At 43.5% G+C, this 25,009-nt stretch overlaps 1 protein-coding gene across 4 annotated transcripts in view; it reads right to left on the reverse strand.

Annotated features, from left to right (window-relative positions):
* AMBRA1 (autophagy and beclin 1 regulator 1) overlaps positions 1–25,009 on the reverse strand; it is a 204,693-nt gene that overhangs the window by 59,562 nt on the left and 120,122 nt on the right. For all 4 annotated transcript variants that reach the window (XM_038405851.2, XM_038405850.2, XM_043515739.1 and 1 more), the window contains 3 exons: positions 15,785–15,895; positions 3,391–3,579; positions 2,787–2,941 (listed from right to left, as the gene is read on the reverse strand). In XM_038405851.2, the coding sequence (XP_038261779.1) occupies positions 2,787–2,941; positions 3,391–3,579; positions 15,785–15,895 (455 nt within the window). The remainder of the gene's footprint in view (positions 1–2,786; positions 2,942–3,390; positions 3,580–15,784; positions 15,896–25,009) is intronic.

Here is a 25,009-nt window from a genome sequence, read left to right on the forward strand (position 1 = left end):
TATTGTGCCTTCCATTTATTTTTTAGATCTTGGACCGATTACAAAGAAAGTGCATGGCAGAGGCAATAAATGCAGCACAGCTCAACTGAAGTACATCATTTGACATACTGCCATATGAAATCTTGCTGGCAAAATTCATTCCAATTGATCTGGACATGGACACTGTCATATTGACTGAAAACTGACTGAAAGACTAAAGGATTGTGATTAACAGGCAAGTTCAGAAGAGAGGCATTTAGTGGGGCCACAGAGAATGGGGTTAGATCCTGCTACATTTAACATCTTCATTAATGATCTAGGAAATGGAAAAAACAGATTAGTGAAATTAGCAGATTCTTTTAAACTGAAAGGAGCAGCAAATACCAGTGCAGAAAAAAAAAAACCACACAAAAAAAGCCCCTAGAGGTTAAAAATACAGGCAGGAAATAACATGAAATTCAACCTGGATAATATGGCTAATCCATCTGGGGAAAATAATCCAAAACAGAGATATTCAGATGGAGGAAGAGAACTGGAGAGCAGTAATGCTGAGAGTGAACAGCAAATAGGATAGGACTTTGCAATGCAGAAGAGTGCCAAAAAGAAAAAAAACCCAGAACTGTGTCAATTTTGGATTGCATCTACTAAGCCTAACATCCCAGAGAAATGAGGAAATATTCCCTTTATAGGGTTCTTGTGAGACCACACCTAGCACATTACATACACTCAAATACTAGCAAGACATTGACATGTAGAGAGAATTCAGAAGAGCAAGAAAAGTAAGTACGAGGCTGGAGGATTAAGTTACAAGGAAAGATTAAGGGAACAACAATTTATTGCTAAACAATGACTCAGAGCAGGAGAAAATAAGTGTTTACAAGGACTTGAACGGTGTAAAACACCAAGGAGGGAGAAGACATGTTTAAAACTAGTTCAAGGGGACACAAATGGGAAGAATGGAATTGAAAAGGAAAATATAGACTGACTATTAGGCAATATTTCTTAATAGTCAGAATTAGTTGGCTGAGGAACAGTCCCCACAGAAAGGGAGGAAAGCCCCATCTATTGGGATTTAACAGCCTATCTAGAGAATGGGCCTTAAGGAACAATCCTGGCCTGGCTCCTTATAGGAATGGATGAGATGTGAACTAAGCAGACTATTCCACCTTTAGCTTTTATGATGTGATACAAGACAACCCTGGGAAGTGACACACCCATCTATGGCAGTGAAACTTGGGTAGGTCAGAGGGATCCTCAAACAGCTGGAAATGGAAAACATTCTAGTACCAGTGAAAAGTGCAGTCATCATACTAGACACTGTTGCTTATCACATCCATATTCAGGCCTCTACCCCAGCTGACCATTAGATGATCTGTGCTGGGATGTCCCTCTCTCTGCAGTTTGGAGACTGACCACAGAGTTATGAATCAGAGCCAAGCAATTTATCCCAACAGAGAGGTGGAGTGTCTCCCCTGCATTCTTACAAAGGGACGTCTCAGAGTAACACTCACACTCTGGGAAAGCACTGCCAAAATCAGAGATAACAATCAGAGGAAAACGCTATTTGTGGCTTTGTAGCATCAGTCATGGAACAGCTGTTACGGAAGCTATTCCACTGTGTAAAGCTACCACCATTCAAAATGAAAAGGTTCAAAACCTTAGCCAGTTAGGCATACACACTAATCCCACTGCTTCACAGCCACAGCTCACTACTTGGGACACCTATTGGGTAATTACTGATAAAAAAAGACATTCATTAACCGTAGGCATATTTCAGAGATGTAAAGATGCAGTGTGGCTCTCCTGTGGTAATGGAAAATGCCGTGACACTGTCCTCAAGTGTATAGGAATTAACTCCAGTATCCCGTCCAGATTTAAATTCTGATTATTACATCATTCTGCCTCCTTAGCATTCCTTCTGCAGTTTCAACCTCACTGCCTAACTTAAATGTTGTGTAGTGCTGTATTGTACAGCTGCCAAGTTTTTACAGTGGAAGTGGTTACATTTCAGTAGTGGTTGATGGGATCATTGTGCACATTTTGTTAAGTTTGCCCATTGCTTTGGGAGGAGATAAACAGACTCTACAAATATCACACTTATTGGGTTGACAGCCAGGTTCTCATACAGAGCACAAGCACAAACAAACCTTTTCCCACTCTTAAGACAACGGTTCATCCCCACCAGCTCAAGCAATTGTGTTAAGATAGATAGGAAACATCCACTCAGAGTGCAACAAGAGTGCATTTATTTGGTATAAGCATTGCACGGATGTGGTAAGCATCATGCCTAGCCTTCAGACGAGATACTAAACTGAACTCTCATCCTTCCCCAATCACTGGTGGCTGCTCTCCAGGTAGAAGTTAGGCACTTTTCAAAGAGAGTTGACAAATAATCCCAATACGCCAGCAGAGAGACTCCTTCAACTCCTTAGTGAAACCAATTCTAACGCCCCAGGCTGGGTGCAAGATATTTATAAGCACAGAATGGCTGCCACACACACTGACCCGGCAGTAGTAATGTTCATATTTGGGATGCTCCAAGTATGGGGCATACTACAGACACAAAACTGCTGCATGGTTGATGTCAGGCTTCAAGCCATAGTAATCTTTCACAACTCTGTACCATTTAGGTCCTAATTCCATGCTCCATCACTGTGGTATGCAAGTGCCTAGTAGATTTTTAATCACTCATTGGGATGGGAACTTTGAACCCTTAGCCTTATAAGCCAGCAACCACAGCACTGAGCCACACAGCCAGCTAAACAAGACACCAACACAAAGTGCTGTAGGAGCAGAGGAATACTCACCCTCATGGATGTTTCTCCACCATGTGGCTGCTGCAGCCTGAAGACCTGAGCCACCATGTGTTCTGTGGAAGGGTGCAGGAGAATGCGCCGGGAAGCCAGTCCCACCATCACATACCTGCCCATTGGAGACAGGCTCACAGAAATTGCATTGGGGCCTGGGGATAGAACATAACAGGTGACATTTCCCGTGAGGGATTGCAGAGCCACTGGCCATGTCCTCATTAATTATCTACTCCCTCATCCGCCTTATAATCCACTATATAATGAGCTCATGCTGCAGTGACCACTGACCTAGGAGAGCCCTACCAATGCCAGTTAGAACTCTGCAAGGAGATTCCTCACAGCAGTGCCCTCCCATTAGCGACTAGGATTCCAGTACGTCTTCACAGCAGTACTGTCATCATCAGCCAGGACTTCAGCAACAGGAGCTTCACCACAGCGGTGCCACATCATTGTCTGGTCAGAACATTGATATGATCTTCCTTATAGCAGTGATGTGCTACTTCATTGTGATCTTCAGATCAGGGCATTTCAATGCCAAGAGTACGCTCCTGAAGTAACAGTCCTGGACCTCTCCCATCCCACCCCCCTAATGCATTCTTACCAAATCTTTTCGTGTATAGCATCTCGCCCAGGTTGTGAGGTGCCAGAGAATACACAGCCAGTATGCCTTCATCAGGAAAGCCCCGCTGACTGCTGGGAATGAAGGCTGCCAGGAGCTGCCCATCTGCAGAGATATCGCAGCTAGCATCATTGTAAATCTTGCAATTCTGAACAAGCACATTCACAGAGGCTGCAAAAGAAAAAGGAAAGAAAGGAACAGGGGTTAAAGAAGTAAAGTTGCAGTTGGGAAGAACTGAGGCTCAAGCCTAGCGCCAGAGATAGGGATCTTCCATGCAAAAGGGCTACAGATTTTTGGTCTCCTTAAAAAGGTCCCACAGCATTTACAGCCCTACTGGAATACAATCTATTCCAAAATGGAGACCAGACATTTTGAGGAATCTGAGACTGGGGAAACGAGATCCATTCACCTCTTAGAATCTTCAGCCTTAAGCAGAGAACAAAGGATGATTACATGCTATCAAATCACCTTCTTCATTCTGAGACCACACTTTGCTAAAGATGGCATAGTTTAGAACAGGAGTTTAGAACTGTGGAGCTTTGAACACTTGAGGTCCACAGAGAGGTGGCTGTTCACGGGGTCCTTGTTTCCAGCTGCTAAAAAGGCATTAAAATATTTATTATCTTAAGCTACTTTCCTGGTATTTTTCCCATGTTAGCAACTGCTGTAGTTTCCACAGTGATTTTTGTGTTCATGAATGGGAGAGAAGTACGGGACCCAGACAATGGATTCTGAAGAGAGATGTCAATGAAAATCTGCCTGTTAATCTGTAGTGTATGCTGAAAATCTAAGAATCATTATTTTAGGGTAATTAGAATACATATGGCAAACCAGGAGACAAACATACAGACATCTTAAAAGAGCTCAGAGTTCAACCGAGTTGCCAGCCTAAAGCTATATTCCCTTTATTTGCTCCAGTAAACAGGAGATAAAGGGTAAACACTCCTCACTCCATGTAAGAAAGCCCACTTTTGGTGTGAGAATGCCAAATCCACCCTAGATATGGCTAGCAATTTTCACTGGTAGAGCATTCTCCTCTGGCCAGCCCAAACACCTCAGTGCCAACCCATCATTCCACTACTCCAAAGCAAAAAATAAAACAGAAAAAATGCATTGTATGCTACTGTATTTGAGAAACAGTCTGAGACCAATGAGGCAGCATAGTTTAGTGGACAAGACACTGGACTGGGAGTCAGGAGACCAGGGTTCTGCTCCTGACTTGCTGTGTAAATTTGTGCTACTCACTTCCCCTTCACTGTGTTTGTATAGCCTCCCACCATAACCATTTGTCCGTCTTGTATATTTTGGTTGATGGCTCTAGGCACTAAAGTAATAACAGACTATTGTAATGCTTACTCAAGGGGCAGAGAGAAGTTTGCCCCTGCAGCTTAAACATTAGCACTTCGGGATTTCTGACGGCTTAACTGTAATTGCATAGGCTCTTTTTACAAAGAAAATCAAGAACCACCTTCACTTTCCAGACTTTGAAACTGAGTGGATTACAAAGCATTTGCAATATTAGTCTGTTTAAACTCCATGTTGTGGAACTGTTTTGATAAAAAGCAATGGAACATGCTGTTCCACACACCTTAGCCGAAGGCACCCATGGAGTGTTGCCTCAACTTACAAAGTGCACAGGGGCCTTCACACAACCCCTTCAGACCTTACATGGTCTGCAGGAGGTCTCAATATATTTGGCTACAACTACACATAGGTGCACCAAATGCTTCCTCAGCTGGACAACCAATGAGTTTAGTAAAAAGGAATCTGCTGGGCATGCATGGTATGTAATTTTGAAAGGCCCAAACTCAAACCAATTTTCTCTGTTCCCAAGGTATTTTTCCTGAAGGCTGGTCCCTGCCCAATTTCAAATTTCAACTCCTGCCATTTCATCTAAAAAACTGATCAAAAATAGTTACAAGCATTAATAATAGACAAATTAATTCCACTCCACACAAAAAATACTCTTCTTCTACTTAAAATGGCTGAACCATTTTGCTCAACCTTGGATGACACCAAGTATGGTGAGTTTAGCTTAACAAAAGAGAAGGTTAAGGGGTGACAATCACAGTCTATAAGTATAAACCTAGCAACAAATATTTTGCTCTTAAGTCTAGCAGAGGAAGGTAGAACACGATCCAATGGCTGGAAGCTGAAGCTAGACAAATTCAGATTGGAAATATGGTGTCAATTTTTTTACGAGAGTAATTAACCATTGGAATAGTTTACCAAGGGGATGGTGGATTCTCCAACACTGACATTTTAAATTTTAAAATCAAGATTGGATTTTTTGTTTTTTTAAAAAAGCTCCGCTCTAGGAATTATTTTGGGAAAGTTCTATGGCCTGTGCAATAAAGGAGGTCAGCCTAGAATAGATGATCACAACAGTCACTTTTGCCCTTGGAATCTATGAGTTTCAGCCCATAAAAGTGAAAGTGTCAGAATATGATGGTACTGAAAAAAAGGGGTTCCAATAGAAACTGGTAAACAACCGTAACTAACTATAGAGGTCTGCGTCTGTAAAAAAGCTCCATAAATATACACTACAAAATATATACAGTTGCCCAAAAGAGGACAAAACACCAATTTCAGGGAGCTTACCGCCTAAAGATGCATGAGTGGATACAGTACAGAACAGAAAGGTGAGAGAGCATTCCATCTGGAATGCTTTGCATAATTCATAAGTTTGCAGGAGGAAAATAAATGGCAATTTACAAACTAGCCTGAGACAGTGCCAATTTGAGGTGATATCAGAAAGTAAAGTGTGAACCTAGTAGCTGTATCAGTCCATAAGAGGAGAGCAGGGCAAGAGAGTAGATACAAAGCAGCAGCACACGTTACATGGAGTATCTGAAGAGACATCTGCAGAGCACTGTTCCTTTTTAAATTTGCTGCATATAGTGAAGCCCTCTTAGGGAGACAGATTGTTAGCTTCCCTGCCAGAAGTGAGCCATCTACCCAACTTGATGTGAGCCTGGAATATGAGAACATCACAGCTGCACTGTACAGGGAGAGCATCCTGCATTTCAGTCCTTTCAGCTCTTTTTCACACTGACTTTGTGAAGGAGCTTCTTTTGCCCAGTTTACATATGGTCAGAGGAGATGTAGCACTCCCATTCAGGGTTGAGAGATGCCAGGTTCACAGGAGGGAAAAAGTCTTAACTCAAGAAGTGGGGATCTCAGCAACCATCAGCAGGTTTTTGGTATAAGTAGTTACTCTCAAAGAACAGGGATTTCAGGACTTTCCAAGTCACTGTGGGTGGAGCTCTTACAAGATTTTAGGTAGTTACTCTTTGGGACCTGCTCTTTAGGAACAGACAGTACAGATGATTTGAGAGAAAAGTTTGCTATTTCAGTAAAAATCATCGTGACAAGGCTGCCCTTTCATCTCCTGTTTTCTTTCACATTGTTAATGAAGTGACTGTGTTGACAGAACACATCAAAAGAGACATCAGACAACAAATTAAGCTGTTGTGCCAACTTGGAGTGCATTACACCTACAGCACAATTATGCTCAGAACCAAGGAAAGCTTGGAATGCCAGCAAAAGAAGTGTTCTGTTTGCTCTGAGTATCTCAGGAAATAGCAGTAGCCAGAATACTCTGCTCATTCCAGCCGCCCTGTGTTCATCTTCCTCATGGGCTGTATATTGTTTCTCATCGACTTTATTTATTACAATTTCTTATGCCACACACTGGTGTGGGGTGGGAGAGGGCTTACAATTCTGTGGGTACTGATTGTCTCTCATCTTGAGACACGGCCAATGTTACATAGGAGAATGGATTTCTGGCTTGTGACTATGTGAGGTGAACAAGACCAGTTTGCCCAAGGTAGCACTCAGCAGCATAAGAAGAAAGACTATATTTAAAAGGGTGATGGGCAACAGACTTATGCTCAAAGTTTCACCTACTTTAATATATGTAATCTGGAGAGGAGTATTCAAAATTTTCTAATCAATTTACTGTACATCACTACTTTGTTGCTGAGAAAAAATAAGAACACTCACTAGAAGAAAATGCAATAAATGGGCAGTGTTGGCTCTGCTTCTGCCACCAAACCAACTTCCTAGTCCACTGCTGACATGGTGACTATCATTAAGGATATGCTTTAGTCATGGAGGTCACAGATTGTGTGACATTAATGGACCTCCGTGACTTCTTCAGCTTCAGCCCCCACCACAGCAGCTGCAGCTGGAGCTGCCAGAAGCAGAGGCTAGAGTGGTCTCCCCCTACAGCTGCCAGGGCTGTCTCCCTCCCCCCCGCCACGGCCAGAGCTGTTCATGGCCAGAGCTATTCACACTCCCCACCCACCCCGTGGGCACAGCTGGGGCCAGAGCTGTCCCCACCATCACTGCTGGAGCTGGCCCCCCTGCCCCCAGCGACCAGAGCAGTCATCCCACTACCCTCCCCCCAGCAGAAACGGCTGAAGCTGTCCTTCCCTACCCCAGAGGCTGCAACTGGGGCTTGGGCTGTCAGTTCCCCCAAGCAGTCAGCCCCTCTTCCCCCTGGTTATTTATAGCAAGTCATGGACAAATTGCGGGCTTCCATGAATTTTTGTTTATTGCCCATGACCTGTCTGACTTTTGCTAAAAATAACTGTGACTAAATCTTAACCTTAACAATCATGGCTCTGCCACAAGGAAAACAAAGAATAGTGTTCATTTTGGAGTCATTAAAAACAAAGGTGGGGGAGAGGGAGAGAAGCAATAAAAGCTTATTAGCAAAATGGAAAAAAGACAAATCAGTAGGGAACAAGATGGGATTTTACAGTCTTTACTCTAGCTGTCTATATGGTGCCCATCTCTGTACTGTCCGAGGCTTCTCGAAAGAACGTGTGTGCACGCGTGCGCGTCTCTCTCTCACATTAACTCCCACACCCACCCTCAGCTTTTAGTAAGACCTGCTGTTGAGATGAATTCTGAAGCCTGGCTTGATTCATGGCATCGTCCCATGAATTCCATGCCTTAAGTGTTAGGATAGCTGCCTATGCATTGGGAAACGGGTTGAATGAAGAACGTTTTATCTAACCTCATTTTGTTAATGACGTCCCCTTCCAGAGTCATCTCTCATGTGAAAGATGTCATCTCCAATAGCACAATACCCCCAGCACCATGACAGGGTACTGGGTTCAGTACTGACACAAAGGAAAGAACACTCCTACAGAATGCCTTATCACTACCTCTGCACCATCTGGATATTCCTTGAAGGTGTCCCATTCAAGTACTAACAAGATCACAGTTCAATGTAATTAGGCTACAGCCATTCCATGACAGGCAGGTCTGATCTTCCTTACTCTCCTTCTGATACAGAAAGGGGAAAAGAGGCCAAGTCTTCTGACACCATTAGTAAGGGGAAAACAGCCTGGAGGGGTTTCTCACCAATACTTCTAATACAACAGCAGCTGAAACAAGGTGTGGTGCCATTCTTATTTTTGCACTTAATGCCTAGAGTTTATGATGATGGATGCACTAGAAATACAGAAACATAGCAGAAGAGAAAGTAGGCCTGTCTACATCAAGGTGCACCAGTTCAACTAAACTGATTTAGGTGATGTCTACATTACTACTTCCGTCAGCAAAACTCATGTCACTTGGGTATAAAAACAAACCCTTGAGCGACGTAAGTTACACCAACATAAGCACCCGTGCGGAGAGACCTATGTCAGAGGGGAAGAGCTTCTCCCACTGATGTAGCTACCACTGCTCACTGGGGATGGTTTAATTATGTCGATGGGAGAGCTCTCTCCTGTTGGCATAGAGCGGCTACAAAGGAGCTCTTACAGCAGCACAGTTTCATCAGTACAGCTGTGCTGCTGTCAGCTCTCTAGTGTAGACATAGTCTTAGGGAAACCAGTGTAAGTCTGTATGTAGACGCTCTTCTATGAGTTTAAAATTGTCTTTTTTGTTTAGCTTAATCCTGCAAAAAACCCCAAAAAATTAACAAACTTAACCAAGCAACTCAAACCGAAATACAAGCATTTTCACACAAACTTTGATTAGTTTCACTAAAACCAATTGAAAAACACATCTCTAATGAATATGGTGGAGGCTTGCATATAGACAAAGGCAAAGATAAAAAGACCAAAACCCTGCTTACTTCTATTTAATCGCTCCTCATATTGCTTTAGAGTCTGTCAGGAAATTTATAGGTACAAGCTAACCCAATATAGTGGGCTTCAAGAGATATAAAAAGTATGTCCCACACAGATACGGTTTGCAAGTTAATTTTGGATAAATTGATACAACTTGTGTGATTAATCAACACCTTGGCAAAGAAGTGAAAGGGAGGGGAAAGGATGTTCAAGGTCACATCAGTAGGGCCCTACCAAATTCAAGGCCATGAAAAAAGCATCATGGGCCATGAAATCTGGTCTTTTGTGTGCTTTTACCCTGTACTATAAAGATTTCACAGGGGAGACCTTAGACTATCCCACACTTTGCTGCACATTAGCCTACTCATGTTTGCCATCCTTGCCTGTCAAGTGCCCTTTTCTCCAAATCTTCCCATTTCATGCTGAGGTGCTTGATGTCGTTCAGAACTGTTCGTTTCCATGTTATTCGCAGTCTTCCTCTTCTTGCGTTTCCTGGCTTCCATTCACGGGCGGTATTTGGTCAGTTATTTGTGAGGGTGCCTTTTCCAGTAATTTTTCTGATTTCTTCATTCATCTTCCTATCTCCATATGTTATTCCCAATATTCTTCTCAGATATTTCTAACGAAATGCATCCAGCTTTTGCACATCTTTCTTGGTAAGTTGCCATGTCTCAGTGCTATATGTTGTGATGGCGATAACATTTGCTTTGTACACATTCAGTTTTGTCTTGAGGAAGATGTTTTTGAGTCTTCAAAATGCAGCGTTTGCCTTCCAGATTCTTATTTCCTCGGAACTAGTACCATCTTGGCTGATGGTGCTTCCAGATATGTAAAATAGTCCACCTTTTGCAGTTTCTCTTCTTCCATTTTGATTTCTGTCCCTGTAGTCCCCATTAACATGACTTTACATTTTTTTGCACAGGGGAGACCAGCGTTTCTCAAATTGGGGATCCTGACCCAACAGGGAGTTGCAGTGAGGTCACAAGGTTATTTTAGGGGCGAGGGTCATGGTATTGCCACCCTTTTGCACTGCTTTCAGAGCGGGCGGCTGGAGAGTGGCGACTGTTGGCCAGGCACCCAGCTCTGAAGGTAGCGCCATGCCAGCAGCAGCCCAGAAGTAAGAGTCACAACACCATACCATGCCACCCTTACTTCTGTGCTGCTGCTTTCAGAGCTAGATGGCCAGAAAGTGGTGGCTGCTGACTGAGGGTTCAGCTCTGCAGGCAGCAGCACAGAAGTAGAAGTGGCAATACCATACCATGCCCCCTGTACTTCTGTGCTGTTCTGGCAGCGGCTCTGCCTTCAGAGCTGGGCTCCAGGCTAGCAGCTGCCGCTCTCCAGCTGCCCAGCTGTGAAGGCAGTGCTGCCGCCAGCAGCAGCACAGAAGTAAGGGTAGCAGTACCACAACCTCCCACGCCCTACAATAACCTTGTGACCCCCGCCCTCTGCAACTCCTTTTTGGGTCAGGATCCTTACAATTACAACACTGTGAAATTTCAGATTTAAATAGCTAAAGTCATGAAATTTATGAAATTTTAGGACCGTTAAATTGACTAAAATGGACTGTGAATTTGGTAGGCCTTACACATCAGGGTTCAGTAACAGACAATCATAACTTAGGAGTTACTGGCTCCCAGTGCTGTTCTCTTTCCTCTGTGCCCCAGTATAAGGTCTCAGGTTTCAAGTGCAGCTCTGGAGTAATTCTGGCCAATGAACCAACAAGAACAGGGGTCCACGAACCACAGGTTGAAAACCATTGTTGTAAGATGTACAAAGTGCCAGAGATGCGTGCAGCGACTGAGTGGGAAGGAAAGGGAGAACTTAATACCTAAACATTTTAAAATTCAAATAAATGAAGGTAAGCAGGCCTGGAGCCAGGTTCTGGCTAGCCAGAGTGGGGAGCCAGATGGGCACAGCACAGGCTTGCAGCAGGGACCGAGGCTGCAGATAGACAGAGGATGGGCATGATGGCAACAGAAGACAGAAATATTTGAGTCCAATAGTCTGCTAGTTATAAATGATCTCTGAATGGAAGTATCCTAGCAGGGGAGAGGGAGGAGTTTGAAATATTGATACCTTGAGAAGCAAATGGTTCTGCCTTTCTATGGGACTCCATAAATTATAAACAAACACCCTGCACAAAAATTTAACAGCAGCCTGCTCCAGGGCAACCGGATGAGCCTAGAAGAGTTATTAGCAGCTGAAACACTTTTCAAATGCATTAAAGCATGTGGAGAAGCCCAGAGGATTTTAAACCAGCAGCAACGTTTCCTCCTCTCTGATCGCAGCTTTATCCTTGTGCCAGGGTCTCTGACTAGGGAGGGAATACTTCTTGTGGTCAACATGGCAGAGACCTGCCCTTCGGCACAAGTCTCCTCCTCAGGTTAAAAAACCTGATTAGTACTACAAATTAATCCAATCACTGACATCTGATACTGTGCTCACAACGCCTGAGAAGATGCTACTTGCTACTCTCCAAGAGATACAATGCCCCTTAAACAAGATTGCATTTAATTACCTTTTTCCATGCAACATTAAGAAGCAACTTTTAGAAATGAGCCTCTCATTTCCAGCAAGGGCGTAACCCTTGAAACACCATCCTATGGACTTCCAGGGGAGGGGCAACAGAGACAGAGAAAAGGAAGCAGGGCAACTCTCCCTCTAAGCATGGGACCACCAGCACTCTTATGCATATACATATATACACACACACACACACACACACACACACTCATATATACACATATTTATACAAACATATATATCTCCCCCCCCCCACACACACATATACACACATGCGCATACATACACACGCATATATACACACGCACGCACACGCACGCACGCGCACATATATACACACACACACACGCATACATATACACACGCACACACACGCGTGCGCACATATACGCACGCGTGCGCACATATACACACGCGTGCGCACATATACACACGCGTGCGCACATATACACACGCGTGCGCACATATACACACGCGTGCGCACATATACACACGCACACGCACACACATATACACACGCACACACATATACCCACATACATACACACGTACATATACACATACAGACACACAGACACACACACACACACACACACACACACACACACACACACACACACACACACACACATATATACACATTAATAAGGCTAAAGAGGATCTTGGGGATAATGGTAGCATGACAAATGGGAAGGAGGATATAGAGGTAGATATTACCATATCAGAGGTAGAAGCGAAACTGAAACAGCTTAATGGGACTAAATCGGGGGGCCCAGATAATCTTCATCCAAGAATATTAAAGGAATTGGCACCTGAAATTGCAAGCCCATTAGCAAGAATTTTTAATCAATCTGTAAACTCAGGAATAGTACCGAATGATTGGAGAATTGCTAATATAGTTCCTATTTTTAAGAAAGGAGAAAAAAGTGATCCGGGTAACTACAGGCCAGTTAGTTTGACATCTGTAGTATGCAAGGTCCTGGAAAAAATTTTGAAGGAGAAATTAGTTAAGGACACTGAAGTCAATGGTAAATGGGACAAAATACAACATGGTTTTACAAAAGGTAGATCGTGCCAAACCAACCTAATCTCCTTTTTTGAAAAAGTAACAGATTTTTTTAGATAAAGGAAATGCAGTGGATCTAATTTACCTAGATTTCAGTAAGGCATTTGATACCGTGCCACATGGGGAATTATTAGTTAAATTGGAGAAGATGGGGATCAATATGAACATCAAAGGGTGGATAAGGAATTGGTTAAAGGGGAGACTGTAACGGGTCCTACTGAAAGGCGAACTGTCAGGTTGGAGGGAGGTTACCAGTGGAGTTCCTCAGGGATCGGTTTTGGGACCAATCTTATTTAATCTTTTTATTACTGACCTTGGCACAAAAAGTGGGAGTGTGCTAATAAAGTTTGCAGATGATACAAAGCTGGGAGGTATTGCCAATTCGGAGAAGGATCGGGATATTATACAGGAGGATCTGGATTACCTTGTAAACTGGAGTAATAGTAATAGGATGAAATTTAATAGTGAGAAGTGTAAGGTTATGCATTTAGGGATTAATAACAAGAATTTTAGCTATAAGTTGGGGACGCATCAATTAGAAGTAGAAGAAGAATTAGAAGAATTAGAAGTAACGGAAGAGGAGAAGGACCTTGGAGTATTGGTTGATCATAGGATGACTATGAGCTGCCAATGTGATATGGCTGTGAAAAAAGCTAATGCGGTTTTGGGATGCATCAGGAGAGGCATTTCCAGTAGGGATAAGGAGGTTTTAGTACCGTTATACAAGGCACTGGTGAGACCTCACCTAGAATATTGTGTGCAGTTCTGGTCTCCCATGTTTAAAAAGGATGAATTCAAACTGGAGCAGGTACAGAGAAGGGCTACTAGGATGATCCGAGGAATGGTTTCAGAGTAGCAGCCGTGTTAGTCTGTATTCGCAAAAAGAAAAGGAGTACTTGTGGCACCTTAGAGACTAACAAATTTATTAGAGCATAAGCTTTCGTGAGCTACAGCTCACTTCATCGGATGCATTTGGTGGAAAAAACAGATCTCTCCTCTGTTTTTTCCACCAAATGCATCCGAGGAATGGAAAACTTGTCTTATGAAAGGAGACTTAAGGAGCTTGGCTTGTTTAGCCTAACTAAAAGAAGGTTGAGGGAAGATATGATTGCTCTCTATAAATATATCAGAGGGATAAATACAGGAGAGGGAGAGGAATTATTTCAGCTTAGCACCAATGTGGACACAAGAACAAATGGGTATAAACTGGCCACCAGGAAGTTTAGACTTGAAATCAGACGAAGGTTTTTAAACCATCAGAGGAGTGAAGTTTTGGAATAGCCTTCCAAGGGAAGCAGTGGGGGCAAAAGATCTATCTGGCTTTAAGATTCTACTCGATAAGTTTATGGAGGAGATGGTATGATAGGATAATGGGATTTTGGTAAGTAATTGATCTTTAAATATTCAGGGTAAATAGGCCAAATCCCCTGAGATGGGATATTAGATGGATGGGATCTGAGTTACTATAGAAAATTCTTTCCTGGGTATCTGGCTGGTGAATCTTGCCCATATGCTCAGGGTTTAGCTGATTGCCATATTTGGGGTCGGGAAAGAATTTTCCTCCAGGGCAGATTGGAGAGGCCCTGGAGGTTTTTCGCCTTCCTCTGTAGCATGGGGCATGGTTGACTTGAGGGAGGCTTCTCTGCTCCTTGAAGTCTTTGAACCATGATTTAAGGACTTCAATAGCTCAGACATGGGTGAGGTTTTTCATAGGAGTGGGTGGGTGAGATTCTGTGGCCTGCGCTGTGCAGGAGGTCAGACTAGATGATCAGAATGGTCCCTTCTGACCTTAGTATCTATGAATCTATATACACACACACGTGCACACACATATACACACACACATACACACACACACGCACACATATACACAGACACATACACACACACACACACCCCGATACTGATACACATATATACAGATACACACACACACACACACACACACACATATACAGTAGCTGCCTTTATTCCTGGGATAGGCTCCACATACTTATCTGTGAAAGAAGAAGGCTCCTTAAAACAGAATCCATGCCCCTCCCAAGTACCATCAAGTCACTGAAGGCTGCACTCTGCAGCACAAAAATACACTACAACAGTGTTTCTCAATGACAAGTCCATGGACTGGTGCCAGCTCCTAAGATCTCCCTGACACAGTTTAGGAAGGCAGCAACTGGTCCCTGGTATTAAAAAGGTTGAGAAACACTGATCTACAACTCAGTTGTTTCATGGGTAAGTGGGGGGGGGGGGGAAGAGAGAGAGAGAAGTCCAGTGATAATGTTTTCATTCTCCACCTCCAGCCAGACAGCTGGATGTGGCTCCCTTTGAGATCGCAAACACCATGAATCCCAAAGGTCATTGGAAGCTATAGTTACAATTCCAACCACGTGTTAGTATGGTATGTTCACTTATGAGAATGTTCACTGATTTGAGGAGATACCCACCGAAACTGATCCACACAAAGAACCCTTGATGCAGTCAACAAGGTGTATGTGGGCAAAACAGAGTGGTAAGAGCACCCTACATGATTCCAACAAACCTGCTAATTATTTAAAGGCTCCAGTTGAAGTGACAATCACATCAGGAAATCCAGTGTGCTTGGACTGGACCTTTGGGAATTCCTAGAAATTCTGGTGCTAATGGGGCTCGGTGGATGGGGGGGACCTGCAAGGAGGCATTAGTTCCCTTCCCAGCTTACCATTGCTGATTTCAGGCAGGTCAAACTTGGTGAAGTCCCACCACTGGAGCCGGTAGGTGGTATTGGCAATGTTGCTGGCCACAGCTGACTGTCCATCTCCAATCACAGCCCCTGGAGGGAAGGAGAAAACAATTAGCAACTGGACATCTTTGCTTTCCCTAACAGATTATTTGAAAAATCACAATATAGGAGATGAATCAACAAACATTTTCAGTGCCCAATGCACAAAGGCTTCTGGTTTCCTAAACAAAAATAACGAAGCAACATGTACAGAAATGGCAACAGCTCACAAACCTCTGAGCAGAGGAAATGGGGAAAAAGCCACAACCATCCTTGCATCACATTCTGGGGAAGGAAGATAGTTACCACCAAATATTTACCTGAACACAAAGAAGGTTTCATTTATTCTTACCTACTCTCATCTATTCATTTCTTCTTACCTACTCTCATCTATTCATTTCAGACTTATCTTAATTTATTGACACCATCACAAGGTGCATGTCATTAACTCCCAAATTTCTATGCAATTTGGAAAGCAGGCAAATGTATGCTAAGAAACAAAAAACTATGGCCTTTAAAATAGCTCTCATCAGAATTAATTTGTCCTATGTGAATATCCACCTTTGTATTCCCTATTCCCACTCTTACCTCCCATCCCTGGAGGGACTGTTTGACTGTAATATCTACCCCTATTAACAGGACATATATTTATGAGAAATCAAGGAGCCAATATTTGAGCTGATCCGGGGGGTGGGGCGGGCGTTACTCCCGCAAAGGAAAGATCAGAGAGGACAGGACAGAAAGATGGTATGTTCCAAGCAGTCACAGAATGGCAAACACATATGATCCCTTTGTATTAATTCATGAGCTTGTCTTCCCTTTGCCTTTCCTATTAATTTTATGTGCCATGTTTGTCTCAGGTAGGTGTAAGCTTTTCTGGGCAGAGAATCTCTCTCTCAAGCCCAATATAAAAGTTATGGTGATATATAAATAACAGTGCTCATTATGCTAAAATGCAGGTGAACTTGATGATTAGACTGGGCAGAATTCAATTTTTTAATATAATTTTCATGCAGGATATCAATGTTTATTCATAAGGGGTTTTCTTTAGATTTTTATTTGTTTAAATGTTCACAGTTGAGTGAAATTGGGAGAAGGGGGGATTAACATCACGTCTAAATATACAGAGTACATATCCTTAAATCAAACTAATAAGTTCTCAAGCAGCATTTTTCTTACTTTGTCTATCTGTAAACTTAGATCATCAACAATGGAAATATTTTTTCATTGTGTGTGTATATGGTGACATGGACGTTCATCGACATTTACCAACAAAAATGTAATCCTGCCACGTCTATTACGGACTGACATGCTGTTGAGTCACATGTGTGTCCCTCCTCACCCTTTAAAATGACACCCGTGTATACAGTGTTGTAGCCTCACAGAGGTGGTTCTTTGGTAAAGTCACGTTTTATTGGATATGTAACAGCCTCAGCACTAAGAGAAACTTAGAAAACTACCTCCTATTTCTTAATTCACTCTGATCTCTGGCTGGCACGGGGGAAGGAGGCTCAACATAGCTGTCAGCATAGTTCTCTTCTCTCTGTAGTTCTGTTCTGGCTGGTCATACCTACTGCCACAGAGGCAGCCAGAAACTCATATTCCCCCTTGCTGGAGCTAGGTACCATTCCCAACTCCAGCAAGCCCTATCAGAAAGCTCAGACAATGACCCAGAGCATTCGGTTAAGAGAATGCCCTGGAAACTCGTATCTAGAAGAGATGTGGCCAGAAAATAAAGTTCTAAGCATCCTGGTTTGAAACAAAGGAATCACCCTGGCCCATCAAAATGGAGTAGCTCAGTGGGATTGCACTCAACTTCTGGGGAGGTGGAGGAGAAGAGAGTCAGTACCCACACAGCAACAATATATCTGAAGGGTTGGGAATAATCAGATATTTCATATTCCTGCATATACAATGCTACTACCTTCAAATGCAAGCAGGCCTAGTGCTGTGGAGACACAGGCGCACACACAGACAAAAGCCCAAGGTAAAAGAATTTGGTCATGGAAAGGAAGACAAGACAAATACGAATGAGGGAGAGTGCAGACCCCAGACTTTAAGGGAATTTGTTTAGCTGGAGCATTCTTGGCACTAATGGTGAAAACAGACTGTTAGTAGTCAAGTTCTCCCAGAAAGTCTGCACAGGATGCTGCAGCAGCCATATTAGACGAGATGGAATTTCTTGGACAATTCAGAATTTGATTTGTGCCAGACAGACCAACTGCCCTGGCAGATGGCTAGGAGTCTGCTAGGCACCAGTTGGCACAATGGCATGCAAGGTGATCAGGCCAAGCTTCCTAGATTCTTTCATTCTCCCTTTGCTCCTTCCTTATCAAATCCTAGCAGAAAGCTCAGGGCAGCAAAATAAAGATGGTCTGAAAACACACTGAGCAATGCTTATGCTCTGTCTACAAATAAGAGAGAGGTAAGAACAAGGGCGAAGAGCAAACTCAAGAACAATCCTGACGAACAAAGAGGAAGCGGCTGCTGGTCCCCTTTATACAGAAAGCACTATTTGGAAAGCAGAATTGAGAACCTTTTCTATCACTGTATAAATGCCTAGTGCTTTCCCTCTATATCCCTCCCAAATGCACAGGGCTTCTCTGAGAACGCTGATGGTAAATGACATTCAGTATGCTAATAAAAACTATCCTGCACCCGAGAGTTAATACCCATCAGCAAGTCCATATCTGGGGAAGGGAAAGGGAGACAGATCGGCAAGTTTAAACTCCATACTCCTAGGTCTGCTGCTTTCAAGCCTGCCTTGAGCATGTAACTGCAGATTCCTCTGGTGCGGCCCCTGTGCAAGGAGAGAAGAAAAGGAAACTGAAGTCTCTGTACAAAAGGCACAGTGATGGAACCAGCACGGTGAGAGAAGTAACAGAAACTATCATGATTAGGTTACAGTAATTGCCATACAAGACTCGGTCATAAAAGGGTTTCTCTTCTTCAGAGATACTGCAGATAGTAAAGGAAGCAGACATACCACGCAGGACACCTACTCCTGTATCAGCCTAGCTGCAGTAAGACACAAGCCTTTCCTGGCTTGTGAGGAGAATCTTTACATGCCCTTTGGCTCCCAAAGAGAAACCTAACAAGCCTCCCAGTAATGCCACGAACAGCAGTCTCCCTTCCCAAATTCATGCACCACTTTGTATGAGTAAGTCTTCTTGCAACATGCCTTGAGATGACCAGGATTCACCACCGAAATCAGTTCACTTGTTTGATTACTAGCTTCACTGGCCTGGACAGCGATGGGGAGCATGACATGAACACTGATGAGTGTGCCCCTGTGAGTGAGTGAGTGTATGAAAGTGGGAGCGCACTTCTGTCCACAAAGCCCTGGCTATCAGCTGCACTCTCAACCCCTGGGATAACAAACCTTTCCAGTGTTCTTAATCTTGTATGCTTTGCTAGGCCTGGCATACTGTACAGACGCTATTTCCCCCTCAGTAAAAATGGCAACATATCTGTTTGTTGGCTTTATGACACAGTTGTATCCATTGCTACAAACACTGGAGTGATATGTTTCCTGAAATTTTCCTCGAGACCTTCTGGTTCTGCCCAGGGCACTTTCCAAAAGGATAATGGTGTCCATTACCCCTTTGCTCTTTTTGTCCTGGGGTGCCAGACCCTCTCTCAAGGGGTAAAAAGCAGATCCTCCTCTGTTGTTCCAAAAAAGGGTAAAAGCAGCCCTCTGCCCCTTCACCCACACGGCAGCCCTCTACACAAACACACACACAGAGTCTGGCAGAAGCTAACACAATAGATGAGTGTTACCGCCATAGATAGCCTAAACTAGAAAATCTCATCCATAGTAGAGAGGAGTGGGCAAAGGCACCAAACCTAGAAAGGGTCTGCTGTATATGGATGTCCATGGGCAAAAGGGTTCTGGCCACTTCAGATCCAGAGCGGTTCAACCCACATAATGTCTATTCTGCAATTTGCATGCTTTCATTAAGCAATTACCTGCATTTACAGTAATTATGTAATTGAGAAGTATAATTATTAAATTACATCTAGTTACATGTAATCAATGTCATTCAGTTTTGTCTCTTAAATCCAGCCAGAAATTTCACACTTACATGCACCATTCTACAATAAAGACAATTAAGAGAAAGCAAATCTTGGACTCTCAATAAAAAGGGAGAAGGGGATGGGGGAGAATATACTTTCATGTGTGACCCTCATTACCCAGGGCCCACACAGCACTGCCCCAACTCTTTCAGTTGGTCTCTCCAAGGGATGAGGAGTCAGAAAGGTGAACAATTTAGGAAGAAAGCTAATATTCCCTCTCCCATTACTCAGCAATTTCTGCACAATTAAAAGAATCTGGGACTTGCTCTCACTGCTGGCTTTGCCAAACCAGGTACTAACCCAGGAAGGTGCTGCTGTCTCTTAAGCCCTGGTGAAGCCTGGAAACACTGAAGGTACATTCATACAGGGATAAAAAAAATCTGGGGCTGGAAAGGTCAGCTAACTCAGGCTTGCAGAGCGTGGGCTCCAAGCTGAAAAAACTGCCATGTAAATGTCTGGGCTTGGGCTCAGTCTGGAGCCCAAGTTCTGGGACCCTGCCATCTGCACAGTAATTTTTAGCCCCACAGCCCAAGTCAGCTAACCTGAGCCAGCTGCGGCCATGATGCAAGTCTTTTTTCCCTGTGTAGACATACCCTAAGAACATTTCAGCTTCTTTCATAGATTCCAAGGCCAGAAGGGGCTATTGTGAACATCTAGTTTAAGATCCCACATAACACAGGCCAGAGAATTTACCTAAAATAATTCCAAAATCATAGCTTTAAGAAAACAGCCAGTCTTGATTTAAAAATTGCCAGTGATGGAGAATCCACCACAATCCTGGGTAAGTTGTTTCAGTGGTTAATTACCCTCACTGTTAAAAAGTTACATCTTATTTCTTATTTTATACCTGAATTTGTCTAGCTTCAATGTCCAGCCATCGGATCATGTTATAACTTTCTCTGCTAGATTAAAGAACTCATGTTCAAATATTTGTTCCCCATGTAGGTACTTATATAGTAATTAAGTCACCTTATCCTCCTCTTTGTTAAGATAAATAGATTGAGCTCCTGGAGTCTATCCTATAAGGCAGGTTTTCTAATCCTTTAAATCATTCTCATGGCTCTTCTATGAACCTTCTCAAATTAATCAACATCTTTTTTGAACTGTGGACACCAGAACTGGACACAGCATTCCAGCAGTAATCACACCAGTGCCAAATGCCGAGGTACAATAACCTTTCTTCTCTCAGAGAGACAAGGTGGGCGAGGCAATATCTTTTATTGGACCAACTTCTGTTGGTAAGAGAGAAAAGCTATTGATCTTACACTGAGCTCTTCTTCGGGTCCAGGAAACTAACTCAGTGTCACTGCTAAATACAAGATTGAACTGTTTAGCATAAGTTGTTAACAGATATTTCAAGGGATCATTCAAGGTGAACTCCTACTCATAACTCCCATTTATGCAGTCAAGGATTACATTAGTCCTTCCAACTACAGCATCTCACTGGGAGCTCATGTTTAGCTGATTATCCACCATAAGCCCAAAAACCTTTTTCAGAGTCACTGCATCCCAGGACAGAGTTCTGCATCCTGTAAGCATGGCCTTTGTTCCTAGATGTATATATTTCCATTTAGTTGTTTTAAAAACACAGTTTGCTTGTGCCCAGCTTACCAAGCAATCCAGATCGCTCTGTAACAGTGACTTGTCCTTCCCCAATTTCTGTGTTATCTGAAAACTATCAGTGATGATTTTATGTCTTCTTCTAGGTCACTGATAAAACTGTTAAATAGCATAGGCCCAAGAACTGATCCCTAGGGGACCCCACAAGAAACACAACTACTTGATGACAATTCCCTGTTTAAAAGTCTTAAGTCTGGATAGTAGCAGACCAATTCTTCCAGGAAACAGTTCTCACCAGTCACTTGACTGATTGTTCTGATTTCTGGAGCTTCCTTTGTTTGGTGGAATCACAAGTGACTGGAGCAGGTACCCAAGAGTCTTGGGCTTGTCATCACCATGAGCAAAACGACCTTTTTCTACAAAGATGTAGATTTCACAATACTGAAATCTGAAATGAAGGGCAATTGAAATGCAGTGAACGTGGGTTTGATTGGCAGCTTTCCTGCGTCTGTCTATCACTGGGTAATAAACACTAGGTGATGGCAGAAATGAAGATAAAGGCTTTCAAGCACCCCTCCCCCCCGTCTCTACCCGCCCCCACTCAGCACATGACAAGAGAGAGAGTTATAAAAGAAACATCAGCCTTTTAACAAAGATATGGTTAAAAACTTTCCTTACTTGCCACCTCCATGTGACAATTAACCACCTGTCAGCCTTATCCACTCAGAGGGTCCGATTCATCTCAGACATGTGGAAGAATCAACTGTTCATTTGTGAATCAAGCCATGCAAGCCCAATAACTAAGCACAAAGGGGGGCCCACGAAGAAACAGCACAGAGCTTCTCTTTAGAGCATTCTAATGTTCCTTCATCAAAGAGCAGGGTACTTGCTCTATTTCCAGAAACTCACTGGATGAGTTGGTAATATTCCCACCATCTTTCTACAGGTATTGCTGCTTAAGTGTCAGAGATGGGGAGCAGCTATGTGCTTCAGAAACTTTCTCCCTTGCTGTACATCTAACAGAAGCAATAGTTCAAGTTCTTCCAGAGCTTGGCATAAAAGAGGAAATCCCTTATTCAGAACGACAGCTGGCCTATAAGATGCTAGAAACTTAGGGCCACATTTACAAAGGTACTTATGTGCCTAAAGATGCAGACAGGTAACTAGTGGGATTTACAAAATCCCTAAGTAGGTTAGGTGCCCGACTCCCATTGAAAAAAGTGCTTAGACACTTTGTCAATCCCAATAGGCATTTATTTGCTTCTTTAGGTGCCTAAACACCTGTGAAAATTCGGCCCTTGGCCCCTGTGTAAAAGCCCTTAAGTCTGTGTATTGCTTGTGGACAATGAAACTCTCCTTTGGAGCTGCCCATCAGTTTATGCGTTTACAACTGGGGCTCAGCCCACTACTGACACTGGGTTCTACACCTCACTAGCCTTGTGTTAGTTCTAGACATAGCACAGACCAACAGCCAGGTGGTCTGCAACACCGGACACATCCACCAAAGCTGAGCAGGACAGTGGAGTCTCTCTAACAAGTCCAGACAAAGAAGCTTTCACTGAAAATGGATCGGCCCATTCTGCTGCACACAATGATCTAGAAGTTCCCAGGGAGAGGCATACTTCTCACACAGACAACTCTGATGCAGTTTAATTAAATTCAGTTTCGATATTAACAGTGGCCACAGAAGGCAGGTGAGGTGAGTACACTGAGATCACAATCTGGCTTGTGCAGGAAGCCAGATGTTTTACAGGACAGCCTTGTTCCTGGGATCACCGCTGGCCACAGTAAATGGGCAGATGCACCCCAGGAGCTAACCAAAATCCCAGTGAGCCTCCTCTGTTCCAGGCTACCAACAGGGCATGGTTCTGAGCTAGCACAGTTGGTTACATACAACATTAGCCCAACGCAGAAAGATACAGACAGTGCAGACAGCTGCCATTCTTGACATACAGCCATCTAGGGTAATGTTTTCCAGCATGCCACCATGCGTACAGCAGCAGGCACAATGCATCTCCTGCCAAAGTTCTTACCATTTCAGTAACAATTCCCATGCCCATTCATAAACGTAGGAAGTGGAAAATCTAGTTCCATATATGCTAAGCAGAGAAAGACTTTAGGCTTTGTGCAATGTTAATGAAGAAACACTGGCAGAGCTGAGTGGGCTCTGAAGGGTGGATCTTTTAAGACACCTGTTTTCTTCCCCATACCTGAGGTGCTCTGGTGAGGAGAGTTGCAATTCCCTAAACAATACTCATTCCTATTACAAAATCTCTTTTCAAAACTGGGGTTTGATTCAGCAGTCAGTGGAGAGAAGAGTAAACCCCAAGTACAGACTATGAACATTCTACCATCTTGATAGGACTTCAGAGTTAAGTGCCTAGAGATCTTTATGCGACAGACATTGCAAATATCACACAGAAAAGAGGAATCTAGCTGCTACAAGCTTCAGAAGATTTAAAAGATCAACTGGTTTGCAAGAAACACAGGTGACAGGGAACAGCTGTCCAGCCCAACGCCTCCATCTCTGATGTTGCCTTGATGGCTCTTTGACATCTTACTTTGAAGACAGGGGAAGGGCTTATTTTTAATGTCAGGTCAGATAATTTGATAAAGAAACGCCTGTGGCACATGTCTCACTTTGATGGTAAGATGGGTTTCCCTGAGGGACGCTTGAAGAGGTTAAGATCCCTTTCAAATGCTTCCCCTCTTGTCAGAACTGTTTGTGCTTCACCTCTGTGAAAAACCCACATTCAAGTTGGTAACTGTTCTCCCTAGGAGAGAAAATCCAGATGCCCAGAATCTCTGAGCACATCCTCACTGAAATGCCATTGCTCAGATAGGCCTGCAGAGTGGGAGACAGAGACTCAATTAGGAAAGGGCACTGCAATTTCTAAAACAAACCACAACTGCCTCATGGGACACTGGCATTTAATGCAGAATCCCTCAGATCAGGACACCACAAGTCTTACATTGCAGGGTGGGAAATACCATGCCCCAGCATGTTCAGTGTACAACCTCCCACCGCACCCTCCAAGTGCTATTCTACAGAAAGCATGGCCAGCCATTCTCATCCTAAACAGAATTAACAGGGAGGAACAAACTGTTCAGTTTCCTCTGGTTCCAGCCCCAAAGTTTCTGAACCTGTGTTACAGACAGAACACACAGCTGTAGTCTCTGATCTCCCAAGAACTCCCTATACCCCCACCACCCGCCTCTTTCCATCCATCTGAGATACTTAGCACTGAGCAAGAAACCTGATTCAAAGGCTGCTTCTTACTGCTCCCTAGGTACCTGCCAGCCATTGCCCTAGAGAACTTGGCATGAGAGAACAGAAAAATACTTGTGCTTTCAGTTGTATTTGTCCCCAGTGAGACCGCATTTCTTAGATTCATAGATACTAAGGTCAGAAGGGACCGCTCTGATCATCTAGTCCGACCTCCTGCACAGCGCAGGCCACAGAATGTCACCCACCACTCCTATGAAAAACCTCACCCATGTCTGAGCTATTGAAGTCCTCAAATCATG

The sequence above is a fragment of the Dermochelys coriacea genome, chromosome 6 (genome assembly GCF_009764565.3).
Source record: "Dermochelys coriacea isolate rDerCor1 chromosome 6, rDerCor1.pri.v4, whole genome shotgun sequence".
NCBI classification, from domain to species: domain Eukaryota; kingdom Metazoa; phylum Chordata; order Testudines; family Dermochelyidae; genus Dermochelys; species Dermochelys coriacea.